The 27,060-nt window shown below is 37.0% G+C and overlaps 1 protein-coding gene across 8 annotated transcripts in view; it reads right to left on the bottom strand.

Annotated features, from left to right (window-relative positions):
- The window catches only part of SLC4A7 (solute carrier family 4, sodium bicarbonate cotransporter, member 7), a 68,225-nt gene that overhangs the window by 40,783 nt on the left and 382 nt on the right, over positions 1-27,060 (bottom strand). For 5 of the 8 annotated variants that reach the window (XM_010584330.1, XM_010584331.1, XM_010584333.1 and 2 more), the window contains exons 2-6: positions 18,826-18,837; positions 18,294-18,375; positions 4,912-5,055; positions 2,559-2,694; positions 1,383-1,543 (exon numbers count right to left, since the gene is read on the bottom strand). In XM_010584330.1, the coding sequence (XP_010582632.1) occupies positions 1,383-1,543; positions 2,559-2,694; positions 4,912-5,055; positions 18,294-18,375; positions 18,826-18,837 (535 nt within the window). Of the gene's footprint in view, positions 1-1,382; positions 1,544-2,558; positions 2,695-4,911; positions 5,056-18,293; positions 18,376-18,825; positions 18,838-23,337; positions 23,356-25,965; positions 25,974-27,060 lie in introns of those variants that run through there. The other 3 variants (XM_010584327.1, XM_010584328.1, XM_010584329.1) reach the window with 3 other exon arrangements.

The following is a 27,060-nucleotide window of genomic DNA, read 5'->3' as shown; positions in this document are numbered from 1 at the left end:
TGTCTTGGTAAACTGCAATTATACAGAACTTTTCACAATGAAAAAAAAAAAGGTTATGGCTTAGAATACCTTACAAACAAAATTATATGCAGCAAGGTCTCTGTCAGTACGGTGCAGCTTCCTTCTGGGACTGCTGGCAACACACAGCCTTTTGTTACAGCTTCTCAAAAGGAAACCTGCCACCCTCTCCCTCCTGTGTTGAGTGAGAGCCAAGAATACCTACTAGGTATTCCCAGCTCATGGAAACAAGACAATACAGTTGTATGTCAAGGATTGTTATCCTACATGCTTCCTAATGGCACCTAAAATTAACTTGAAACAAATTCATGCAATCTCTTAAGACATCCTAGTTTCAACTAAAATACCTGCTATTAAAACAGTGCTGTTTACACAGAATTAAGCAACAATTATTTTTCTTATGTACTAAGATTATTGCTAAATTCAATTATTAAAAAAAATTAACAACCAAAACTTTACTTTTACAAACCATGTATTGAGCACTCTTTTGCTCAGTAAGTCAGGGAAACAGGAAGGTAATACCAATTTCCTGAGTGATTTTCAAAGATTTTAAAACAAAACAAGAAAACATTTCAAGCACTGCTCAAGTTTTTAATGCCAAAACACCTTGTCCTTCACATATGTGTTGGTCAGTCCTAAGCCTAGCATGATTCCTGAGAAGGCATTCCACTGTGTGGTACCTGTAGCAAGAGATACCAGGAAAGTTATGTAAAACTAGTTCAAAGGCATTCAGGCTAAGCAGGGGCGTGTATGTGCATATATTTATCTATCTATCTATCTTTCTTATATATATATATATACACACACACACAAGTAAAAGTCTTCAAAGCTGATTTTATAGTATCCAAAATGACCATGTGATTAGTGAGGACACTCAACATAATAGGTCAAAAAACATGTACAAAATTTATTTCTGCTCACCTCTTATAAAGGTGAAAAAAATACCAGATGTGCAACAATCAACTGCACTAATGGCATCAAGTTAACATCAGCCAAGTTATGATTAATAATTATGGTACTAAAGTGCACAAACAAGTCCTAAAATGTTCTGGCAGATATTTACATTTCATCTGTAGAAACAAAGACAGAGAACACATTCGGGGATTAGAACATAAAGGCAAATTCTGGGCCTCATCCTAAAATATGTAATAAAGGAGGTCCTACTCATCCCGTGTAGCTCCTTCTAAGTGAAGTTTGTAGGACCAGCTCTTTACAACCAGATGAAGAAACTGCAATAAGCATGCACACACCTGCTTCTTCAGTATAGTATTTTCAAGAACACAAAAAGACACCATCAAAAACATCTTAAGTTATAGACTAAAATTTAGGAATAAAATATTTTTAAAAAAAAGTTTTGCTGCAACCTGCTATCTCATCTAGTGTGTTTGCTCTCATGTCCAACATGACGGTCCCATTAAGTATACAGCTTCGCAGTTCAAAGAGACTGTGCAGAGACAGAGTTGCTACATAAGGCTTGCTCCATCGATCACCACCATCTTCAACATCCTCTTCAAATTTCAGCCACCTGAAATGCATACACATACACGTATTTTTATTTTTCCTGGAAGACAGACAATTTGGCAAGCAATCCCATTCTTCCCTGTGGGTTCTGTATGACACGGAACAGGAAATCCTATCAGCTCATACTGGCTTTCATTTTCTCAGACAACCCAACTGACTGACAGTCACAACATTTTTATCAGGCCTTTTAACCACACTCAACTGTTTTAGTTTTCACCCATTTTGTTTCTTTTGGTTTGAACAATACCTGTCTACTCACGAGTTCTTGTGAACAGTGTGGGTTTGTGCCTTGTTACTTGAGTTGCATATCTTGGTTTCACCAGTTTTTTAGGATTAGAAAGCTGTCTGAAACACACCGTATACCATGTTCAAGTCTCCTAGGGTGCTAAGTCAGACATTTAAGAGCTAGGTAATACTAATACGTGTGACTATAAATTGACCTTGATTCTGACTCACAGGCATTATGTAAATGGAACTTCTGCAAAAGCTAGCATGCAGTAAGGTAATTAGAAGTACTGAATGCAGAAGCATTTATTACAACACATATGTAGAAGGAAGCAACTTAACCAATATTGGCCAAAAATAATTGTGGCATCCCGCGATGTTCATGCACGCAATTTGCAAAAAATTAATCAAATACTACCTGAGAAGAACATATGTAATACCCAATTTCAACACTAATATCAGCAATAATAGAGCAAAGAGATTTCTGAGATTGCATATACTGTGTTCCATGGCTGAACACCTGTATTTATAACTAAACACAGTTGTACCTTTCACAATGCTTGGCATGATAAGTTTTAGGAAAGTCAACACAGCACCAGTTAAGACTGAGGGTCTCTTGAGAAACCATACTGATTCTTCAAGAGTTGGACAATAAGAACAAAAGTTTCTATTTGCTGAGTGTGAACTGAGTGAACTCCTACAGTTCATGAAAATTCTAATCTAGACCTGGTTTGCAGTTCTTTGAAATAAAATCACTAGAAGATATACCTTGAAACAATCTATTTTTAGCATACCTAGCTGTTTCTTTCCATTCATATTCTTCTCCATCCCTGAAGCAAAGTTCATCCATTTCAGTGAAGAGATCATGGGGAATGTGTTCATCATCATCTTCAGTACCCAAAATAAACTGCACTCGTTGGGATGGTGTGTCTTGAAGAAAAGGAGAAACTGAACAATTAAAAGAATTCATACTTCTATTATGCAAGAAACACCATGTAAGAGTTAAGTCTCCTGCTCTCAGAAATATGCAGTGCAATATCTTCTTCAAGAGGGAATAAGAACAAAGGAAACATGGACATTTCTTTAAAAGGAGGCCCTTTTAAAATTTTTTGTTGTTTCCAAAACAAAACATTATCTTTACATAACACAATTAAGTATTTTCGGCTCTTCTATGGATTAACAATATGAAAATAAACATCAACAGCAAAATTGGTAAAAAAGCAAAAATTAATATACCAAAGTGCTAGAAAACTTGTTTTCACTTTGAGAACAAAATAAATGACACCATCATGACACAGACACTAATTAAGGGGGGGGGGGGGGAGAACCACAGGTTGACAGAAACAAATAGCCTGACTTATAGATTGGTTGCCCTAGTAGTAGTTCAAGATACTAAATAGCTGGCTTTTTTTTTTTCCCTTCTACATAGTGGGTACCCAGGCACCTGTATTGTTAGAGCAGCAGATTTTTCAACAGCCTGTTGCTACTTACATAGGATGGAAAAAACTATTAACTTTGTCATTGCATGGTTGGAGCACTGTACATAAATTAGCACAGGAAAGTAGAAACTACACAGCTAAAATGCTGATTAAATATTTTAACTTCTCATAGTGTAATGCCTAGTGGAACAGGCTCAGTAATAACCTGTAACAAAATTTAACTATCTTTACTGATCAAATTTAAGTAGTGGACTTCCCTGCTATGAGCAAAACTTTGAAAAAAACCCACAATAAAACCACATGTTTTTAGAGATATTTCTAATACCTACACACAGATCTTGTTACAACTCAGGGGAGAGCTTTCAAATTACAAGGGTTCAATAATGTCATAATCGCAATGTTATCTCAAGGAAAGTCAGACACAGAAAATCCAGGTGAATCTCAACTTCAAAAATTTTACTTTGTTCACTGAAACACCACTCTCACAGCTGCTAGATCTGAACATACAACTGTACACTTCACTACAGAAAGAAGATCGCCTTTTAGATTTAGACATAAGATCTGAGTTCCTAATAAACTTCATTCAGAATTGAATTTTGCTTTTCATTGTTGTTCTGGCATACATCATCATCCAATAACATAATTCTGAAATGAGCTCTTGAATACAAACAACATTCATTATCAATGAAGATCTACAGCAGATTGTTTCTGTCCCAAAACCAACATACCCCAAGAATCCTGCCATATCCTGTGTACCGAGGATAGAGAAGTAACCAGAAGAGATAAGTGTATTTCTATTTAATATTACTTGCTGCTTCAGAACCTGTACAGCAAGGCTCTACAAACATAAAATCAAATTATGATGATTTGTATTTGGGAGGGGAAGTTTTGACGATGGATGAAACTAAAAACTGTAGGAGAATGCTAAGAGGAGACTTGTCAAAGCACCCGCATTTGAAAACTCCTTTGTTTCAGGGAACTGGCCCCATGTAGAAAACGGTTCTAGCCATAGAAAGGTGACAGTGAACAGCATGGTGTCCACACTTGAAGTGGAACATTGCACCATATCTTTCCCATTCACTACAGCCTAGGAATAAAAATGGGTTTGAGATCTTGAAGAAAAACTGCTAAGAGTACTGCCAAATAATTTCATTTCAGAGAATGTTATGACAAAGTCATCATCTCTTGAGGATAAGGGGTTGGCTGGGGCAGCAGTGTCCGATCCAAAACTAAACTTAGGAGGCAATACAATTCTTTTACTATTACTACCAGACAGCAAGAAGGCTGAAGGAAATATTTTAATAGATCATTGATCAAATTACCATGGCAAATGCTGCTTCACAGCTATATTCATACTTTCAAAAACCTTGAGTGACAGAGGAAAAGCAACAGAAGGCTACACAATGTGAAAAATGTGTCTAATTTAAATAACACAGATTTTTATGCTACAGGCAAGTACTGCAAAGTTCTAGTATAACCTCTTCAGTGCAGGCTGCTGAACATTCATGCAGACACCTGGATGAAGTCCAACAGCTTATGATTTAGATAAAACACAACCACAAAAATCCTTGCCTGATTGTACGTAGAAAGACATTAATTACAGTGATAATAAAAGAAACAGCACAAAACAAACAAAGTTTAAGCACAGAGTAACTACTACAAGTTTATTTTCAAGAGACACAAGGAACTGGCACAACAGATTTCTTACCATATGATGGAGATTCTCGGCCATCCTCTCTGTCAGTTTCTTTTTCTTTTTTTCTTCTGTGATGCCTGTGCCCACGATGTCTATGCCGTCGACGGCCTTGCTTTCCAAAGGGGACGTGAACTCCAATATACACAGCTCTGTGGCCTTTTCAAGAAAGTTTAAAGGAAACAATTAAACAAAAAATTATCTCCTGTCCAAATTTAGTGTCTTAGTCAAAAAGACAAGGAGTTTGACAAAAAGAAACCCAAAAACACTTGGCAAAACTAACTTTAGTGAACTAATACTACCATTTCCTTTCTGTCCTTCCCTGGTCTCAAGGAACTAGTGCTATACTCATTTCCCTGATAAACTGAATAAGAATATGGCCCAATTTAAGAACTCAGTTGTGAAACGGTAATATAGAAACCCAAGCTTGACCTCTAACACTGAAAGAAGCTACTTGATAAACACCAGAGCAAGGCAGAGAAATTACATGATACTCCTCTTGTTTGCAGGGATTCGTATCAGGATAGTTGTTACAACGGCAAGATGTAATCTCCTAGTTCAGTTTATGAACTTCATTAAGAAATTACCCATCGTTTAGAGTCAGCAAGGAGTTTCCTCTGCTTAAATGAGCTGCCAAGATTTCTTCAAGTAGCATGTGACACATCTAGGTGAACCTGATGTTCAACTATACCACTAATTTAGCATCAGTTTGGAAGTGTATGCCAAAACACCAAATAACTTGCAGCAAAGGTTGGGGTTTGGTTTTTTTCCTGTTCTAGAATTTTTTAATAAGTTTAGGTAGTACATCCTCAAATTCATACATACTACTCATGTACTTTCAACATCTTGTTCTTCCTTTGACCCTTCACATTAAGGCAATACTAGCATCAACAACTTGGAAAAAGAAATCAATCAACAGACTGTTATGAATATATTACTACCGTGCCTCCTGTAATGGAGTTAGCATATACAATAACCTTTTCAATTCCTTTTTAAACAAACAATCTCAGGAAGAGACACATTAACTATAAGCCTGGAGGTTAACGCTACTTTGTTTCATGCTGTAGAAGAGTTATTACAGAAGACTGACATTAACAAAAGGAAAAGGAAGTGGTTTTCATCTCTGAGACACACACAAATTCAGCAAATTTATAGAAGAGGAGCAAGCCCTAGGAGTTGTGACTGTACACATACATGTGCATATGTATGTGTGTATAGCATGCACAGACACTAGATTAAGGGCATTGAAAAATACTGGCAATTACAGAGCTTTACAGAAATAAAGAGTGGTAGTATATTGAACTTGTTTCCCAAGAAAAGCATCTCTGAGCCCAAAAAGATATATGAAACTTAGTTTTAAGCAGTATTTTTACAGTGCTACACAAGTAAAAAGACTAAGCAAAAGTCAGTAATAATGCACGAGCAAGTTCAATGTTTAATTAATTTGGTCAAGTATCCTTTTCAAATTACAAAACCCAATTCTTGACAGACTTCCAACACTAGTTTTAATTAGAGTTGACTGATTGGCATTATGACCAAATTGGAAATTAAGCATACTAAAAGCTTTTTGTTTCCATGTAAGAGTGGAAAACAGATTAATTTATTGAAGCATTCATCAGTCCTATTTACAAAGAAAGACTTCTCTTTTGTGAGCTTCTTCCAAGAACACTCAGCTGGGCAGCCTGACCTCCACCCTCAACTACTATGCACAGTGCAATTCCAGAGAAATTAGTGCAAATGTGACACCTAAACATAAATCAATGCACTTCACATACAGTATGACTAGGTGGCACCATAAACAACGGTCATGTTATTGATACCATCGTGATACAATAAGCTTATGTATAGGTAAAGCAGAAGTACTAGGTTCAAAAATAGCTGCATTACTCACCACACCACACTCAAAGCTGGCTGGTGCAACTGAGTGACCTACCACTCACTGCAAATGCTGTTATCATCCCTGTTAGGATTTTTGTTTTAATTTATATATTCAATTAGCAAGTATTTAACTACAGTTATACATATAGTTAAGCAGTTTTATTTGTTGTCAAAGTGTTTGATTTTTTGCAGGAACTATTTTTTCCTAAGAGAAACTCAAACATATTTCTAGTAATAGAGCATTTTATATTATCAGCTTGTTTTAATATTCTTAATAAGACTGTTCTAAGTGTATGTTTTGATCATTGCACAAGAAAAATTTGCAAGTGATTACTTTCTAGAAAACTTCAGGAATCTGAAATTGTTCAATATTTTACTTCCTGAAAAATCAGAAGGACTTCCACGCTTTGGTCCCTTCCTGTTCCCATAAATTAAGACAAAAATCCCACATTGCTTTCTGTACTAAAGAACAAACAAAAATCCCATACAATTTTTTCAAGAGCCTCCATCTTAAACAATTCACCCAGCTATTGCAAAAATTAGCATTTGTAATAGTGTGATCATTTCCATAGTCAAAGACCATGTTGTTGCATGGATGAGAGGTGGAAGAAGCAAAGAAGTCTATCTCCTGTTACAAAACTGCAGTCTGACTATTTTTTTTCAATAGAAAAGTTTGGAGGAGAGCAGATACGTTGCAAGGGAACAGGTAAAAGCTAGAGAAAACCGAGCTGAAATAAGCAACAAACTGAAGGTGTTTTTAAACAGCCTGAAACCATAGCAAATTGCTTTCCTACCCAAAATGCACTGACCTCACAGCTATCACTATGTGGTGACCTCTCAGCTATCACTATCAGGTGCCTCATAGCTGCTTCAAGGCACACTGAGTAGGCACTGCCAACTTAAGTCCTCAACCTGAGCAGCCAGCCAACAACCTACAACATTTGGTATTACTTTCTACTCCAAAAGGAAACGTTAAAGCAAGCGCCGTCCCACTACCCTAACAGATTAGGGTATCACAAAGACAAGGGAACAGGCAAGCAATGGGTTATCCTACCCTTCAGCCCACACTGCCCAGAAGCGACTATTGTGTGAATGGCTATTTCCTCATGTAGACACTGTCTTGCAGGCAAATGTAAAACAAGAATACCTTCCACAAATCACTTCTGTATATGCAAAGTGATCAGACTGCTACACCTGCAACTGTACTTTGGGACTACTGTGAAATGCTGATGAGCAAGATTTTCAGCTATTATTAAGTAAAATTCATCTCAATCCAATGTCATTCCATCAGAATAACTTCAAGAAAAAACTTGATTTTGAAAAAGAGCTTCTGAATTTTTTTTGTTTTCTTTTTTGGAGCAAGCATGGGTGGTAGCAGAACAATAGACTAACCAAGAAAAGTTTCAGTAGGTTATGAGTGCACGAGACTGTTCCTTAAGAAAGGAACCTTTTTTTTTTGGTATCATGGATGTTCATAAACAAAGGACAACTCCACTACTACCTAGGAAATCCAAATCTATTGCTGTTGAGTATACTACCATGATCGCCCAAAAACATGTTGCAGGTATATTCAACTCCAAAAGGCAGGGCAGAACTGCATAATAAAAGTTGGACAAGCTTAACCTTAATTCTAACTCCATAAAGCAAAGCACCGAGAAGCCCTCTAAAAATAAAGACAGCTGTATTGAGTAGGTCTGTGTTCCCTTAAGTTTCATTCATATAAGAGTAATTAATGTTTGCAGATGGACAGATAAAAATTTACTTACAAACACAGTTTACAAGGTAAAACAAAACACAACAAAAACACAGGGATTTTTTTCCTTCATTTCCAATGAATTGGGCAAAACAACTTACAGTTCCTTTCACACGCCCTCCGCCCCTGCCAAAGCCAGAAAGGCAAGTAATATAACAGCAACAGAGAAAAAGTTAACTCTAAAAAGGCTGGGAATTCATAGTACTAGCATCAGTGTTATTTCTAAAAAGAACACAACCTTTTACTTGAATGTTATTTTTAAAAGCTTGAAAGGTACAATTCTATGACCTTCAAAGCTTTATTCACACAAATATCTGTACCACAGTACCACTCTCAAGCAAAGCTTGTTATAGAATTACTTTAAACCAATAATCAATAGACTGCCCAATACTAAATTTAGTAATACAAAGCTCAAGAGATAATTGTTCATTTTAATCTAACATGACTTTATCCAAGCTTAGCTGTTCAAATCTACCAAGAGTATTTACTACTTAAGATCCTTATCAGTATGAAACAAATTTAAATGTTAGGAGCTTGCTACGTGTCTCCATCACATGGTTGGTCTTAATGTGAAAGTCAGTTTACATCAAATCCTATAAAATTGACAGAATAGAAAATGCTCTGTTTAAGCTCCCTGGTTTCTCCCCAAAGCCCCTAAGAAAATGGTAATAGAAGACTTCTAAAGTCCAAGAGAGATCAAAAACAAGTATCCAAAAATGCTCTGATGTGGCAACCCTGTAAGTACAATTCCACACAGAACTTCCTTTTTTCTAACCATCATTTTGTTAGATGCCTTTTAAGCTTCATATAAAGGAGGACAGTCTTCCCCATGTTAACAAGGGAAAGTAAATCAAGTTAGTACCTATGTGAATTCTCAAATCCTGTTACTTAGAAATTTGAACTGCAGAGATCATGTATTAATTAAGGTTGTACGAGACATCTGGAGGCGGGCTATCTGGTCCAATCTTGCCCAATGTACAACCAACCTCAAAGCTGAAGCCATCTGTTTGGTCAGGTTGGTCAGGATGACAACCAGCCAAGCTTTGAGTGTCTGTAAGGACAGATATTCTACAGCCTCTCTGGGCAACCTATTCCAACGTATAACAACATACTGCATTAAAAAAATTTCCTAACATCTAATCAGCACTTCCAACACTGCATCTTGTGCATGGTCCCCCTCACCCTTGCACTATGCACTTCCAACAAGAGTCTGACTCCATCTTCTCAATAAGCTCCCAACAGCCTGCTGAAGACAAAAACTTCATGACAAGAATTACTATTTTTCAAAAAAATCTTCAAATAACAATCTGAAGATAGATCTTTTATTTTACACGAAAGCCTTTATTTAATCAAATAATGTCATAATCTATCTTGTCCCTGCATGGAGCTTTCCATATGAAAAAACTGGAGGATCTGCAGTAGAGATCCTAATCTGTTCCTTAAGACCATAAAATGGGGAAAAAGCAGCTGTTCAATGTCTTCTAACTCACATCCCCAAAGACATTATCCTAGTAGGAAGCATTTGAAATCTATCATCTCATGCTTTGACATTAACTCCCCTCACATCACAGAAAGTACTTGTATGCACAAAAATAAGCTCAATGCAATTTATTAGCACAACTTCTACCTCTTCTGTCACAGGTCTGCTCCGAAGGTAGAAGCACATAAATGGGAAAAACAATCTTAGGTAGATGGAAGTAGTAAAGACTGAGAACAAGAAAGGCTTTTCATGCCCCAGAAAACTTCACAGCCCAAAGGTCTTCTCCAAATATTGTCTGCCCTGGTGAAACTTAAGGAATAAGTAAGAATCCCTCATTTACATCCCACCAGCAGCCCCGCTTTGTTTATTTATTTATAATGAAAATTCTGAAAACTCACTCAAGTCAGTAATTCACTGAAAATACTGCTACTATGCTAATTCTCTGATTTTCTAATTGAAAGTAATGCCACATTTCTGAAGTATGCAATTAAATGTACAGTTTAATATTGATAGTGAAGTACTTAGTGTAAGCCACAAATTACATATTTCAAAATAAACAGTAGTATTTTAGCTCATTTTATGAACTTCTTTCACATGAAACATTCCCAAGAAACAGTCGAATTATTTTCTAAGGAATTAATGTAGTAAAATTGAATATAAAATATTTTCATATAATCTTGGTCTCCCATGCATGAATTGACTATAAAGAAGCCTTATTATTACCAAGGATTCTTCTTCTGTGCTTTGGTAAAAGAATTATTTGACAAAAATTATCTCTTGCTTTCAGAATAATACATATGAAATAAAATTTTCTAACCAAATCTATATAAAGGAGTAAAGAAAATTTTGTCATGGGACAGTTACATGCCATAGCTGGACTCCAAGGGTTCTCCACAAGTGAAGCATATTTTTGAAACCATTAAACCTCCTGGGCTGTATGCTGAAATCTCCTGTTGGTCCTCGTAATTAAGTATATCTGAGAATACGCTCTTTATACTAAAATACTTCGACAGATAAAATTGAGGAGTGTATCCAAAAATCTAGTATGCATAGCATACGGTAAAGCAGCTCAGTAAGAGTGTTTTCTCACTACACAATGAAAGACAGCATCATATTACACTGACTGGCAGAAGCAGTAAACACCAGATTTCTCATTACCCACAGAAGCGATTTTTTTTCTGACTTAAAACCAAGTTTGAGTTGGTAGTGGCAGTCATAAGAGAAGAATGCACTGAATATTTCTGTTTGACACAATCAACAAATATTCAAGAAGGCATTACCACTAATTACACGAGACATGCAGGTAGCAACAGTAATAGGAAAAGCTGAGTGCCAGCTGACAGAGCTACGCAGGGATTCTGGCACAGTATGTCTGCCTCAGGTCTTTGTGGCCCACTGCCAGCACTGACCTCCCTCGCCTGGGAAAGGAGCCAGCACTTGGTACCTGTGGGAGGGGGGACAAGCTGCCCTTGCATCGTACCTCCACGTCAGACCATAGCTGGGTCCCACACTTTATCTGTGCTGAAGGTTCTTGGTCCAGCCTGTCTCTGCAGCAGAGCTCAGGAAAAAGGATACATACCTTCATCCACTAATAAAGAAACCAATGTTCTCAGCCCTTCATCGATGCCATACCCTGTAAGGACACCAGGCTTCCACATTCGTAAGGCTGTGCTTGTAAAGTATTTCAAAAGAAATGTTTGCAAAGAAGATTCTCCCACTTCATCAACAGGTCACAAATACATTCTCACGACAAATCTGATCACATCCCTCTCTTGTACAACAGCTGCATACATCTTTAAATAGATCAGCTTGTCCCCAAATGCATCTATTTCCTGATATTTTGAGATATGGAAAAATATTACAGATGCAATCTTGCCTCAAGTAAGGGTTACCCTTTCTGAGAAAAACTCAAAACTTTCACACTTTCTTTATAAAATAAGGAATGTTCAGAAATTTTTTAAAAAAAATTCACACCTTAATAGCTTTAACTGCTGTGAAACCATTAGCTTTCAGTGAACTGCAAATGGAAAAGTCACCCATTCAGAAAGACTTCTGACATCCATCAAGTCACAGGTTTAGCCAATTTTGTGGAACAACTGATTTTAAAAGGATCAAAAACAGTAAGATAAATGTTATGAAAAGCCATCAAGAAACAACAGGCTTCAGAATCAAATACAGTCTCCTATTTCTTCAGCCTCATCTCAAAAATTTAAAATTTGAGCAATCTGGAGCCATCAAGTTCACTGAAAGTTTTAAGTGTCAATTGGTGCTGTTTGGTAAAACTTCAGTTTTATGGCGGTACTACTTGAATACCAATTTTATGTGTATTTTAGACTATAAAACTGCAGTTAGTTATCTTTTTATAAAGTTTCTGAGGCAGTCAGAACAGAAAGACTACATAATGTTCTCTCAGATAAAACCGGTTTGAGAATAAAAAAAAATGTTAGGACACAGTTTATGTCAAACTTTTAAAAAGCATTTCTTCCATCTTAGTCTATTTCACATTAAATATTTATTTTACATCTTTATGTAAAAGGCATTTGTTTTGAATGGCATCCATTTTAAAAACAACTCTGTTTTAAGAAGAAAAGCTAAAATTAGCATGGATATATCCCAAAATGGATTTTGAAGATTTAAGTATAAGCAAAGTTATTGTCTGCTGCAGATGTTCTCATGAACTCATTCAAGTTTAAACACTGATTCACTTTCAAAAACCATTACTAGAGGATAGACAATGTGATTGAGTCATTTTTTCTGTTTTGGAAGGTGAATATTAGATAATCTAGCCTTACTCATTAGAAATTGTAACAATTTGAGGGTATGCATATTGTAGAATAATGAGTAATTTCCCTCAAAGATGAAAGCAATGATGGTATCAAAACTGCTAATTTATTTTTTTTTAAGTTTATACAATCGTTATCTAGCTAAAGAATATGAATTCTGGGGTGCACTAGTCTATGCTTCTTTTATACTCAGTTCTTGTTAGGTTACCATCAAGAAGTCTCAAATGTAAAAACAGAAAAAAAGCTCTTGTCTCAGATAACTTCTATTAAGCTTCACTTGCCAGGAGCTTACAGTAAGTCTTTCCAGTAATTTAACATGCAAGTAAACATTTCAGAATTTATAGTAATTTGTAAGTACTGTGTCTGGCAGAGTCAGAAACAACTTCCAAAAAGAAAGTTCTAGAAATTAGAAATAACCTGTCTCCAAAACCAATGACACATCAACACTGAAAATTGTGTCTTGTCACTTTGGGTGTCCTATTGAGTTTTACATCTACACAATCAGGTTGCCAACTTTCCCTCTCAAAAGGCAGTCTGAAAACAGTTTTGATACCATTTGTTAAGGATTTACCTCTGTGATGAACACCACAAGTAAAAAAAATAAGTTGAGGACAATTATTCTCTGAATATTGCATAAATGAACAGGACAAGATGTGGACTGTATAATGCAAAAGATATTATAACTAAATTTTCAACATGTGTGATAAAGGTGTAGCAATGCGGCCTAATTCCAAAATTCACTTAATCAAGATTACATTAAAAATCACATTAGGAAAACATCCTCAGTTTTTGTGACTTATAGAGAAGCTCTGAGTACAACTAACATTTATTTCTGAACAATAAGGACAAAATAATTTATCCTGCACCAGCTACTAGCACAACTGGTGCAAGTAAACCTTTTGTTGATGTTGCATATGACTCAGAGAATGTCTCATATACCTGGCTAGCTGTACAGTACCTGAATAGACATGGTTTTGCTTGCTCACAGTTCAACTCAACTAAGGAGCTGGCAAGATCTTTCCAGTCCAGGGATATCACTAGAAAGGATGGATGAAAGCTGGTCTGCAAGAATCATTAATGACCATCCTAAATTTTTGTTTTCAGAAGCAGTTACACATCACATTTTTCTACTTTTTGACCACATAAAAAGATACAACTTCATGAGAAATAGCATTTCAGAATTCCTTTTTCTGTTAAACGCAGTTCTTTTCTAGACCATTAAGGGGTCTCATAAAGGTTCAAGCATTCATTCTGTAGCTTGAGAACTGTAAGAAGCCTGTTCTGTACTGCCTGTCTAAATAGTACAGCTTATTACAGAACAAAAAAACGTAAATACTAAGCACAATCTTAAAGTACCAGCAGCTACAATGTCCTATTGTACTACTTGCGTTTACCTGCTCCTGTACAATTTGTTTTCTTAAAAGATTTTACAGGAACTATTTATGGGTTTTTGAAGAGTTGCAATTTAGAAGCATCTAAAAGGTAGAATAATAGTAAACCAGCTACCTGAAAAAAAATCTTAGCAGTACATTCTACTACAAAGTTGCTATATAAGTTCTCTTAGATCCTCAAAGCCCTTTCATAATACTGAAACAATTTCTAACTAGTCATACCTAACACGTTAAACTGCAAAACACTTGTAGAGCAGGTTTTCCAATTAGATATACAATATTCACTTCTAGAGGGGGAAAAAAATGGAGGATTATTTAGTTACTTGTCCTTATCGATTAAGATAAAATGAAAAGCACAGCTGTTTTCTTAAAGGAAAAATAAGGCTCTAAACCATCACAAGGTATCAGAGATAATATGGTCACTTGAAATGTAAACACTACATACACCTGCCACAGGATAGTGTGAGAGTAGAGTAGCTATTAAATCATCTTAACTCTTGAAAGCTGCTTCTTGGATTTATGCCACAGAAAACTAGTCTACTGAGACACACACTCTTGACCTCAGATTGTTTCTGGAACAAGACTTCTGTTATGTGTAAACTCCTTATCTTTGCTATGCCTTTAACTGGTCTGCTAAGAATAACAGAATATATCCCTTTTCCCTTAAACTATATCTAGTAAATACATCCTCAAACCAAAGTGGAAAATTAACTACACATTTAAAAAGATAGGTCCTGGTAATACCAAGCCAAACATATTAACTCAGGTTTAAGAAAGATTTCCTTAAATATGGTTCTTAACAGAAAATGCCTTTTACAAGATGGTATGAAATACCTCTGCCATTAGTATTCTTGCCTTACTTCCAGCCCCTGCCTTACTTTGTTATTACTCTCATTCATGGCAGCTCAGAGTCTGGCATCAAGTTAAGAACATGAGGTGCTCTTAAAAATGTTATTTTAAGATGTTATTCCCCTTTCTAGCTCTTCTGTAAACTGACATTTGTTATTGCAAAGTAAGGCCTTACAGATTCAGTAAAGAGCAGTACCTTTATTTAGTACACACAGTCTGCCCACAATTACAGTTTACCATCTCTAACCGTTTCTCTTTTACAGGAAGAAAGTTACAAAACAAGTAGCCTGTGCCTAACCTTTCTAAGCTAAACACTGTCACTCTGGGTATGTACCACACTTTCCCAGCCACCATAAATAGAATACAGAGCTTGGGAAGCCCTAACTCCAAGATCTATTCTCCCCTTTAGCATCTGGCCCCCTTTCCATTAATATTTCATCCCAAAACTTCCAGAAAATAGAAGTATGCAATACTGACAACACCAAGAAACCTTTGCTTTAGTATTAGTAGCAAAATTATGCCTTCTACAGCACCAAACCAATCAACATTAGTTTGTACAGGGTTTAAAGCAGGTAAATATCACCTGACCATGCTGGCTTTCAAAGGTTTGGTGCTTCACACCATAGCTAAACTGAATTAACTGCTTGCTGCTTCTCCTTGAAAATGAATCAACACACACTTCTGGAAAGGCTCCAAATTCCTAGAACTCCTCTTCAAGTCACCAGAAAAACAAGTTGGAAAACTGGACTGAAGCAGTTTCAGGTCTTAGAACACTTAAAATACCTAATGCTTGACTACAGGTCTTCCTAAGCCTACAAGAAAACGTTCACAAGTCAGTAATGAAAAATACTACCCCTTTTTTTGCTGCTTGCAGCCAACAATTCCGTTTCTCCCCTAGCAAGATTTTAATACTAGAATTAATGATTTCATAAACAAACAGAACTGTAAGTTCACAGAAATTTATTCTCTAAAACACCCTGAACCTAAAAATCTCTTATTTAGTGAATCTCAGAGGAGATAACTGTAAGTCATAAACAACTGTACTTCATACCTTTCTCTTTCGTACAGAAACGGAAAAACTTCTTGCTCTTACTTTGGAACAGTTTCCACTGGTGAAAGTCAAAATACATGTCCCTCCCTTCCCCCATTCTACCATTTAAAAAAAAACAAAAAACAAACAAACAAAATAAAAACCCAACCCAAAAGACCAATTTTCTTACAAATATGTAAGATACTACTAAATATATGTAATTGCCAAAAATAATTCCTACTTATATGTGAAAATGTGTGCCTACATGAAGCTTCAGACTTGTGATAATCTTACTGGAATACATTTTTCTTCTCAGATACTTATTACATTATCTGTTTAACCTCTGTATATCCAGCCCTCTCACACGTTGAGACACACTTGAGTCACTCCAACGAGAGTCAGAGGTAGCCAAAGGAAAGGTAAGGCTGCATGGCTAAGAGCAAGGTGAGGACAGTAAGATCTCCTCATCTCCTGCTTTCAACAGCTGTTAATGTTGACTCAATTGCTCGTGAAACAGAAGTCTTGGTTCCACCTTAATTTATTCTTTGGCCATGGGTAAGACAAGGGTATTTTCCACAGCCAGCAATGCAAGTGCTTAAATTGCCTCAAGCAGCCTGAACCCCCTGCCTTCCCACCCAGTATCTTGTGTAACTACAGCATTGTACTAGCTGAAGCACTCCTGCGAATGTGCTAGGAAAGAGACTGGGGAAGTGATCTGGCTGCATGTTCCCATGTCATTCTTTGTGGTCGAAGCATTACAGCTGTTCAAGCTGCTGCAGGGCACACTACTCCAGCTGAATGCCTGCTTCCCCTTAACCCCTGCCCCTCTGCAAAACACACACATGTTTTTCCTGGGTGATCTCCCAGAGAAAAGCAAAAGAAGAAAATGAAGGAGGAGACAGCTTAAATCTGCACTGAAGATTTAGCTGCAGAAACAGACATGGCAGTGGTTTTACCACAGCTCAACCCTATCTAAATCAGCATTGTTGCAGCCTCCACTGCTGCACCTCTCAGCCTCATACTCATACTTCCTTCCTCCACTCAGCACTGGCACACGTCCATCTGTGTGGCAATCTGGTGTTGGGTGCTCCACTGCTGAGATCTTTCTTATTATTTTCCTCTGTCAGGACTGTTACATTTTCTGCTGGCTTAACATACCACGCTTATGGTACAGTCAGACAAACAGAAGTGTCAGTACAAGATGGAAAGCAGTAACAGACTGAAGGGAACAGCGCAAGAGTATGACTGGAACAGCAACAAACAACTTTAATCACTTTAAACTGTCTCTTGTTAGACCACAGTATAAGAAAATGTGACAGCAACCTAAATCAACTTTTCTCAGCTAGAAACTGCTGCTATAATGGCTCCGCAGTGTTCTGAAGCAGTAAGAGTTGGTACTGTCAGGAAAAGCTACTTAGTGAATCTACTGATAGTCTTCTAGCATTTTGCAAGTGTTCATTAAGCTTCAGAGCATTCTGTGTGAAAGGTGAATAAATAAAATTTTAACACTGGACCTCCCTAGCTTTTTCCTCTGGCTTCACTAAATAGCATCCATGAATCTTCATCCCAATCTACTTCCTTTTCAAGTCAGTAAGATATTGTATCTTAGACTAAGTATCTAATTTCGCATTTTGCTATGTGAAACTAACTAGATGCCATTTTTGTCGCTAAATGCAGGATCCCAAGTCAAATAATGAAGACTAACAGGATTCCATAATGCTTTAATTGACTGCATATTGCAGAATGTGCAGTTTACCATGGAACTAGAAGCACTGTTATCTGTTCAGACTCTCAGTATTTAAAGTGCATGGCCACACTCACTTGCATACTTAACTTTCAGAAAACAAAATAAACATCTCCCTCATGGCCCCTGTTTCCCGAGTTTTGATTCTGCAGAACTTGACATCATTCATGCTGGGAAATTACTTACCGACAGCAATCATTTTTTCAAACCTACAATCTCAGAAGCAAGCTTTCCTTGAAAAGCTTCATAAATATTTTTTTTAAATATTTTTTTCTGTGACAGGTTTGAGTAACAGCATTTATTAGCATGCACCAAGACAAAAAACAGCACCTGTCATCTGCTGTTCGCTGGTTTTATGCCTAGAATTTCATGATGGCCACAAAATCCTGATTCTTTTTAGCAATACTGGTTGCACTTGAAGGAAAATAGATATTTTATCCCAAGGCAAAAAATGTATATTAAGCAAACAGAAAACCACCACAAACTTACTCTCTAGTTCTTCTTTCTCGAAGTTTGTATTGATAGTAGAACTGATTTTGCCCATATCCACAACAGCTTCTTCATCATGACCCTGCAGAAACAAAACACAAGTTTAAGTTAAAACTAAATACAACTAATTTTTTTCTAAATTCCTAAATATATTCTGCAGTTCTGAAGCTGTTTGTCAAAGTTTTCTAGAACAACACATTTTCACCTCTTAAAAACTGAGAAAGGAAATGTCACTGAAAATCTACCCATCCAATTCTTCAAGAAAACATACCCTGTATTGAAGGAAAATCAGAGTACATCAACAGATACACTAAGTACCATGCAATTTGCTTTTGCAATGCTCTCGAGTTCATCATATCAAGGATCAGGACATACATTTCAGGAGTGCGATATTCTTTTAGTTTTACATTCAACAGCAATGACCCTACTTCAATAAAATAACTGGCAAATTTATAAAAAGTTACGTAACTTAACATTCAGAAATCTTGAACCCATTTGCTTAAGGGACAATTCCTGTGTGAGATTTTCCAGCGCGAGTAAGAAGCTTTCATGAATCAAAGGTTATACAAAGGCGTGGCAAAAGAGTTAAGTTACAAAAGTTGGGGGTCTCTCCCTAGACCAACAGTTTCAGAAAGATCAAAATAAGCCTTTCACTTGGGTTTCCACAGACAGCTTGTTGACCACACCTGTACCTAATTCACGTGTTTTTACGTACAAAGTTAGAAAACAGCAGTTGCGAGACAATCTGTTCAAATTCCATTACTACTGAAACCATACTACTCATAACGCAAAAGCACAGTATTTGAAATAGAGGTAGTCTCACGAATGAGGCTTTTCTCTGAACGTGCCCTCTAATCACATTTAGCACATCACTAAAGCAGACCTTTAAACACTGCCTTTTGCTCAATCTTGAAAAAAAAGAAGAAAAAAAAAAAACACAAACCCTTAAAATAACCAAGCAGTAGAAATCTCATCATCTCATCTCAGACTTGACATCGGAACATTAAAGTTGCCCTTCTCCAAACGTTTGCATTCCTTAGAATACAGTCCACTTTAACAGCTCACAAATTACAGCCTCCTGGCAGAACTGGTTCACCAAAAGAACTGCTGCCTACCCTAAGGGTAATGCTTTACTTCACATCTAACCATGTGTAACCGCAGGATAACTGCTAAAGAATACTGTCCCTGCTCTTTCTACTTCCTTGGGCACACACTTTTTTCCTTAAGTCATATCTATCAATCATGAAGTCAGATACAAAGAGCTGAAGCAATGGATTTTATTTTTTTTATTTTTTTAAACAACTTAATTAGTTTTCCATTGGATCACTTCACCAAACTGACTTTTCTTGTGGTCATATGACAGCTAGATCCGCCACAAATAAACCTGTTTAATCACTGCTTCTGGCAGCAGCCCACTGGTGCATTTACATCGATCAACGTGTGATCTGTAGTAATGGTTTCATGAGGAAAAAATGGAAGCCTAAATCTGGATTCTTACAGGGACTGGGAACCCTAACAGTGATGACATTCACCTAAACTCAACTGGCACTATGTAAATAAGCAAGATACAAAAGAAAAGAGTGGCACATGGCAGAATAAACCTCTGAAAACTAAATAAAGGTCGATTCTGAGCCCTGTCCCAAAGAATAGGGTTTTCAAGAAAGGCGTTACACAGTAACATAACTTTGTCACTACTGCTACATTGCAAAAGTAGAGGTTTTCATTCATGTCAGAAAAATCAAAACTCCTGCACATTCCAGACAGCTACAATTAAAAAATTCAACTGATTAAACCAAAGTCATGTCTGATGGGCAGGCAAATCTGTGAAAATATTACAAGGACTTATTAATAAAGAAATGGCAGAAATTTAGAAAGTGTCATGGTGCTAAGATGGGGGGGAGTACATTCCTGTCTCCTACACACCAAAATGAAATTGAAAAGAGCTCTAGAAGATGCCTTCATAATGTAACTGGCCTCTGTTATCTCTCTGATAACCATTCTGGAGGTAGGGAAAAACACAGCTGCAAAGTCTTGGCTGTTATCTTTACTGAAGATGGATTTTCCAACAGAGATTAGGGGAAAAAAAATTAACATGCATAAACCCAATAGCAAAAAGAGGTCTCTAAGTAGCGCCATTAAAAAGCTTAAGTTAATCAATCTTTTGAAGTACCAAATAAGTACAGCAAAACATTAAACTCCATTGGTAAGGCCTAACACTACCAAGGAGTCATCAAGCATACCTACTTTCCAATTTATCTCAGTGACACAGAAATAGAAGATTACGGGACTATAGTACGCTGCAGTTCACAGAAACGGATATACACACAAATCCTGCACATTACCAGAAAACTCAAAATAGAGACAGAAATAGATGAAGTATTACAAATCCTCCAAATTATCTTAAGTGTCTTACAATATGAGAGAGGAAAAAACTTAGTATTAGGAAAACCACTATTAAAACCTCTTCCACAATTAGCTTCATGGTTACAGCCACAGACTGCTGAAATATCCTGTATCTCACTCTTCCCTTCCACCCCCCCAAAGTACTTTCAGGACACTTGGAAGCTTGCCAAACACACAGTTTTTGAGCAGTATACAACGGTTTTCTCCATATTATACAAACTACTGCATGCTGGTAGAAAATTACATACACACTGCGGAAAACATAGAAGAAAATATTTTTATCTCCCAATAACATTTTGAAATTGTACTTGCTGTATGCCTTATACCATGTTATTAATTTTTATCACCCTTTGCTTTAGTAACAGAGGTACTTTGCCAACCGTATACATACACAAGCAGCCTTCAAAACCACATCATGTGAAAGTAACATGTCTTCTGAGATTAGATTACAGAAAGGCATGCATGCCCTTGCAAACCCTTCTATCACTATCTCAAAGTACTCAACATATGCAAAGACTCTTCCAAGAATAAACCATTAGCAACCACAAATATCATACATAAAGAAAGCATATCATTTACAGCTTTTGTTTAGAAGAAGACAAAGCATCTTTTTAACATAACTGTTTGTGATGCCAATAGCAAATCCGACCATAAAATACTTTTGCCTTAGGTCAGGTAAAAAACCCAAAATATTCAAATATGCTATAAAACTAATTCCAAGCTACAACCTTTTCCTTGCTAAAAATAAAGTCTGTAGGGAATAGGTTTCCAGTAATTATAGAAGATCTACCATGTCAGTTGAAGGCACGAAGGTGAGAGAAAACCATGACAGTTGCTGAATCAAAACACACTCATTCCAGTTATATGTTCTACTTTCTGAACATTTTACATACATAAAAAAAGAGAGGTGGGATTGTTTAAAACTCATCAGCTTCCCTTTTTTAGGCACAGAGAATTACTTCATCTTAGAGCAAGCATCCTCTGCAGTTTACCATCCGTTTCATGTAAAACTTTACACACAATAATCCACAGATGCCCAAAAAACAGCTGCCAAAGCAAAATTTAAGACTAACTTGGAATGTATGTACCTTCTCTTTTCAGACAAGAGACAAAACAATTGAGAAGGAAAACAAACAACACAAGCAGCAACCAAGGTGCCCCAGGGAGAAAGTAAGCCTTCACCTTTGGTGTGCTTTTTCACAAGGAGATGGTCGTTTATAAAAATAGAACAAATCCAGAGTACTTCGAGGAAAAAAAAAAATTCCGAGTACATTGTATTAAAATACACTAAGTATACTTTTCCCTAACACCAAATTTGTGGATACTCACAAATGTTCTGTAGAAACAACCTCCCAGTAAAACCACAGTATTCAGCCAGAGGTACCTACATATACTACAACATGTCTTCTCAGCCTCCCAACTTTCCCCAGCATGAAAAAGAAACACCTTTTCAACTGTTGCAGACCAGACAAAACTTTCAAGACTCTTTGCTCTAGCAGAATTCCAGTAAGGTTCCTCTTATCCAGGAGAAAACAATAATTCCCCTTTCATTGCAGACAAACAAGTATCCAGAAATTGTTTACACTTTACTTATTTACCTTCTCAAATATTCATCTTCATTTAGTATGGTACACTTCTCATATCTAAAATATTAACGTTACCTGTTTTTAAAAAGTAGTATTTTAAGAAGGCCAATCCTAAATTGCATGAATCACTAAGGAAAGCACTCAAGTTTGCAAGAGTTAAGTTGTCAACCTCCAGCAGCATGTGTTAGTTACTGTCTAGTGGACCGGCACAAGTATGACGCACAGAATATTAAATCTAAAGGAAACTTTCCACTGTCATCTGTACAAGCTCTTCTCACCACGCAGGTCACCTAACCTTATGCAGTCACACACACATGACAGACTTCAGATGGGCACACTGTTAAAGTGCATTACCGAATAACCACTTCCAAGAGATAAAACTTGCTAGCAATACATTTTTAAGGAACCTGAAATGTAGTTCAATCAATTCATTCTGGTGATAGACAGTGATCATACAAATGGCTCATACAGTTAACTGTAAACCTTTGAAGTCTAAGAATAATACAGTAATTGTGTTGAGAATAATTTGAGCTCAACATTTAAACCCATTACTTAGCTAAGTCAATGTTTGTATACTCCATTTACATCCCTTCAGCCCAAAGTTCTTTCCCAGCAGAGTTGGGGAACTACTTGCAGCACCAGAAGAGACAGCACTAGTGTTCATGGGAATAAGTAGGGCACAGAGGAGGACACAAACAAACAAAAAAACCCCCCCCCCCCCCCCCCCCCCCAAAAAAAAGAAAAAATTACATTACCACTCTCATGCTACAAAGAACCTTCACTGCAGCATTTATTCAAGTAAATGCAAATGAAGAAAAAACAAACCTAAAAAAACTCCACCAAACTCCAAACAACCAGGGGAGTGGTGGTTCATGTCTACATTTTTCCCTTATACATCTGTCCCTGGCCAAGAGTTTAAAACTTCTAATTTTGAAACTATTCTATTACAACTGCCTACACCATCACAGTGAACCTACATATTGCTTTACAACTGTAATTATATCCCATCCTCTCTGGCTTGAACAGAAGGTGAATACTTCCCACCTCCTTCCCACGAGAACCCACGGATACATCTCTGCCTTTGTAGAGACAACAGATCTGGCAGACAGGATGTAGCTCTTGGGCTGGAATGTGGCACCAACAAACCATTCTTCTCAAAACATGAGCACACACTGCTTACAGACCCAATTGGTAAACCTATATAGCATGCTACTATAGATTTACATACCAAGATCAACAGCATATGAGAATTTTTGCACAGTGCATTTTGCTTTTCACACTTTGTTCTTCATTCTTTCATCATCAGTGCATAGCAGCAGTTAAGCTGGGTCAAACGATCCATCCAACCCAGCATGCTGTCAAGAGGATACAACAGTAGAGGCCTACAGCAAATTCCCAATAAACTTACAAATCATTGCAAACAGAATTCAAAGCGGTGGCTTGACCTAGACCTAGGAAGGCCAGTCAAAGCAGAATTTTTGTTATATCTTCAGCCCTCACTTTGTTGGATTTGCATTCAGAAGACAGATATGATAGCCATCAAAAATAAAATTTTAGCTGGAAAAAGAAATTGAAACCTTCATTTTGACCACATATCTCAAAGATAACTAAAGAGGAACTACAAAACCTAATTTTGCAACTGTTTTCCAGGTATGAGTATGTACATATATCAAATATTTTAAAACTGACTTTTTAATATAGATAGATACACACACAAACTCATTTGTTTTGTTACAAACAAATATACATATACTGAAATATATTGTTCAGAATAATTAAGAACCAGTAGGGTAATTTATAATTCGATTTCAAAGCAGCATTTCTTAAGTGGTTTGTTTCAGAAGCCTGCATTTCTGTCCTAAGCACACATAACACTCCATGTAGTCAGGAAATAAAATACATCTCCAATTTACAGAATGCACATACAGCCTCTTCCCTACCGATTCAATCTCCCAGAACTACGACCTAATAAGCACTAATACTTCGGGGGGGGGGAGTTAGACAAGACTAGTGTTATCTCCTAATTTCACAGGACTACAAGTCTACCAGTGACAGCAACCCTGAAAACCATAAGAAACGAAACCAGAAAATTAGTGTATTTGTTAATGCCATCTGGGACTACTGTATGCAGAGTTCAATGACAATCATTCTACCTCTGGCAATCATCAGCAGTAGGTCTACATTAGAGCTCTCCCACTGCTACCCATACAGAGCACCAAGTAGCCTTAGGTAAGAATGAGTAAATTAGGAAGGGCTTTTTGACATGGTTCACCTGCAGGAACAACTAACAGCAGCACTTGGTAAGTTCTAAATATATTGTTTTACTCCTCTGTCAGATAGATTCTGCTTTTAAATGAGAGGTAAGATGAGCCTATGGTGGCCAGGAGGGCAGGCATCTCCGGTTGCTGCCTCCTTGAAAGGCAGCCAGGATATGAAAAAAATCAGTTCTTACTACTATTTAGAAAGTGAAGGTATTATTCAGCCTGTTAAACAGTCTTTAGCTAAACTGCACAAGCAGTCCTATAAATGCATTTGAAGTAAGTGCTTTGGGCACAGTATTGGTGTAAATAGCAATACTGTATCTTCAGAAGTTGCCACAGTGATGAAACACTACCAGTTCTAAATCAAGCACATCAACCTGACAGCCAAGGGAAAATGCACCAAATATAAATGGGCCCTGTCTCATTTTGTTGGCATACAATTTTTAGCTGGCCTTGCCCTCTAAATATATACGAATGAGAGTAAAATTAATAGTAATTCACAAACAGAACACTCGCCAAGTTTAAAATAGGAAGCATACCATATTGATGGGTTCCCCCTTGGTTGAATTTGAGATGGTCTCATTTGCACAGGAACAGCTGCTTCCCAGATTATATTTTTCTTCCCTACTATCACAGCAGTAGGTATTGCTCAAGTACTACAGGAAAGACTCCAGTACAGCTCAAAGGTTTTGGTGTCACCACCCACCCCCACCGCCACGCCCTTTTCTTGTGAATTTTATCTGTGGTTATACAATTACTATTTTACACAACTATCCTCACATGTAAATAAAGATCCTTCCTAATCAAAGCAATACTTAGAGCCTCACAGGAAGGTCTGATGCTTAGATTTCAGTAAGACCATAGCTATAATGAAAGAGGTTAGAGAAGTTTTTCTAGCCCACTAATCCTCTAATTAACTGCTCAGCTTTACCCTACTAAATACATCTGACCAATCTGCTTCTAGAAGACTTAGAAAAAACACAGGAGCTATATAAACCCTGTTTGGACGATCATGTCCAATAGACACCAACAGACTTCAATAAGACTCTCCAGAAGCTGCTTTCAAAAAAAAAACCAAAACAAACAAACAAAAACCCCAAACAGAACAAAAAAACACACCAGACAACAACAGAAAAACAACCCACTACACCTGGAAAAAAGCAGTTCTGAACATGTTAATGTTTTGCTTTCTGCACAGTTGAACATCTAATGTTTATAAATTATTTTATTTCAGTGGTTCTAGCAGGCATTACTCTGGCCACTGTCACACTGAGCACCACAACCTGCAAGACAAGCCATGTCCCAGACAAATCAGACACTAGTCTTTGGACAGTAAACACAAAGTGCTTGTGTTAATCAGAACACAAAATTAAATTGGGAGAAAAAAGCAGAAAGAAAAGGAAGCATGAAGAGACTGGTCACAGTAGTGACTGGCCATCAACCATAGCACACCACAGCAATTTGGCCAAAAAAATTGCATTAGAATGAACACAGGAAAACAGGATGGCTTGATTAATATTAAGGCATAACTAAAATGCAGGAGAATATTCAATTAAAATTAGATGCCCACTTGAATTCAACCTGAGTGTTCTGCAAGCCATAAAATTTACCACCATGCATAGTTGGCAAATAATGTCACCAATCCAACACAAGATATCAAGTTGCATATCTAACATCATAGTAGTCATTTTACAAAGTTGCATTTTATCACTGCCTCACAGCACTAAATTTCATTCAAAAAAATTCATGGCGCCATTCACTTCAATTTCTAAAATTACAGTTAGAAAAAACAGAAGTAGTAGAATCTTTGTAACTATTCACCTCAGATCTTTGCCTAGTCTTCTAGGCATATGCATGCCTGACACAGTTCTGTGTCCAGAGCTGAAAGTAGCACCACAATGAAAATCAAAAATCTATCACTGTACTACAGAGACCCTAACAAACAAGACCACTGCAGTCAGATGCATTTAAATGAAACTCTTACTTGTTATGCTCACAGAAGGAAAGAGACCGTTTAGTGGTCCTCTTACAAAATTTATATAAAACAATTCAGGGGTCTTAAAAACTTCACAACTTAGGAAAATTCCATCCCATAGATTTTAGTTTCCAGGGAACTCTAAAGTAGCAATCCATGTTACACACTGCACTGCAGTTAAATGGCAGTGATGAAGACTACCCATAAAAGAGCTAAGCAATAGCTTCTAACACTAATACTAGAGCTCACTGCTTCATTGTAGAAATCCCCACACACGGAGTTTTGTAGCTATGCCACTGAAGTCTGAAGAAAACACTATCTCCATGATCATTCTACCTCAGTTACACAGCTCATTAAGTTCACCTTTTTTTTTTTTGTCAAAAGGAAATAGTCTATTGATTGTTCACAATTCTTTACCAGAAACTTCCCTGCTATACTCGCACAGGATTACCCAAAGCCACAGCTGATAACCTTTAAATTAAGAAAAGTTGATTCAAAATAATGCAAAAGGGGGGGGGGGGGGGGGAAAAAATCCACAAAAC

The sequence above is a fragment of the Haliaeetus leucocephalus genome, unplaced genomic scaffold (assembly GCF_000737465.1).
Source record: "Haliaeetus leucocephalus isolate CR32 unplaced genomic scaffold, Haliaeetus_leucocephalus-4.0 Scaffold973, whole genome shotgun sequence".
NCBI classification, from domain to species: domain Eukaryota; kingdom Metazoa; phylum Chordata; class Aves; order Accipitriformes; family Accipitridae; genus Haliaeetus; species Haliaeetus leucocephalus.
The sequence above is the reverse complement of the archived record's forward strand: the minus strand, read 5'-3'. Positions and strand labels throughout refer to the sequence as shown.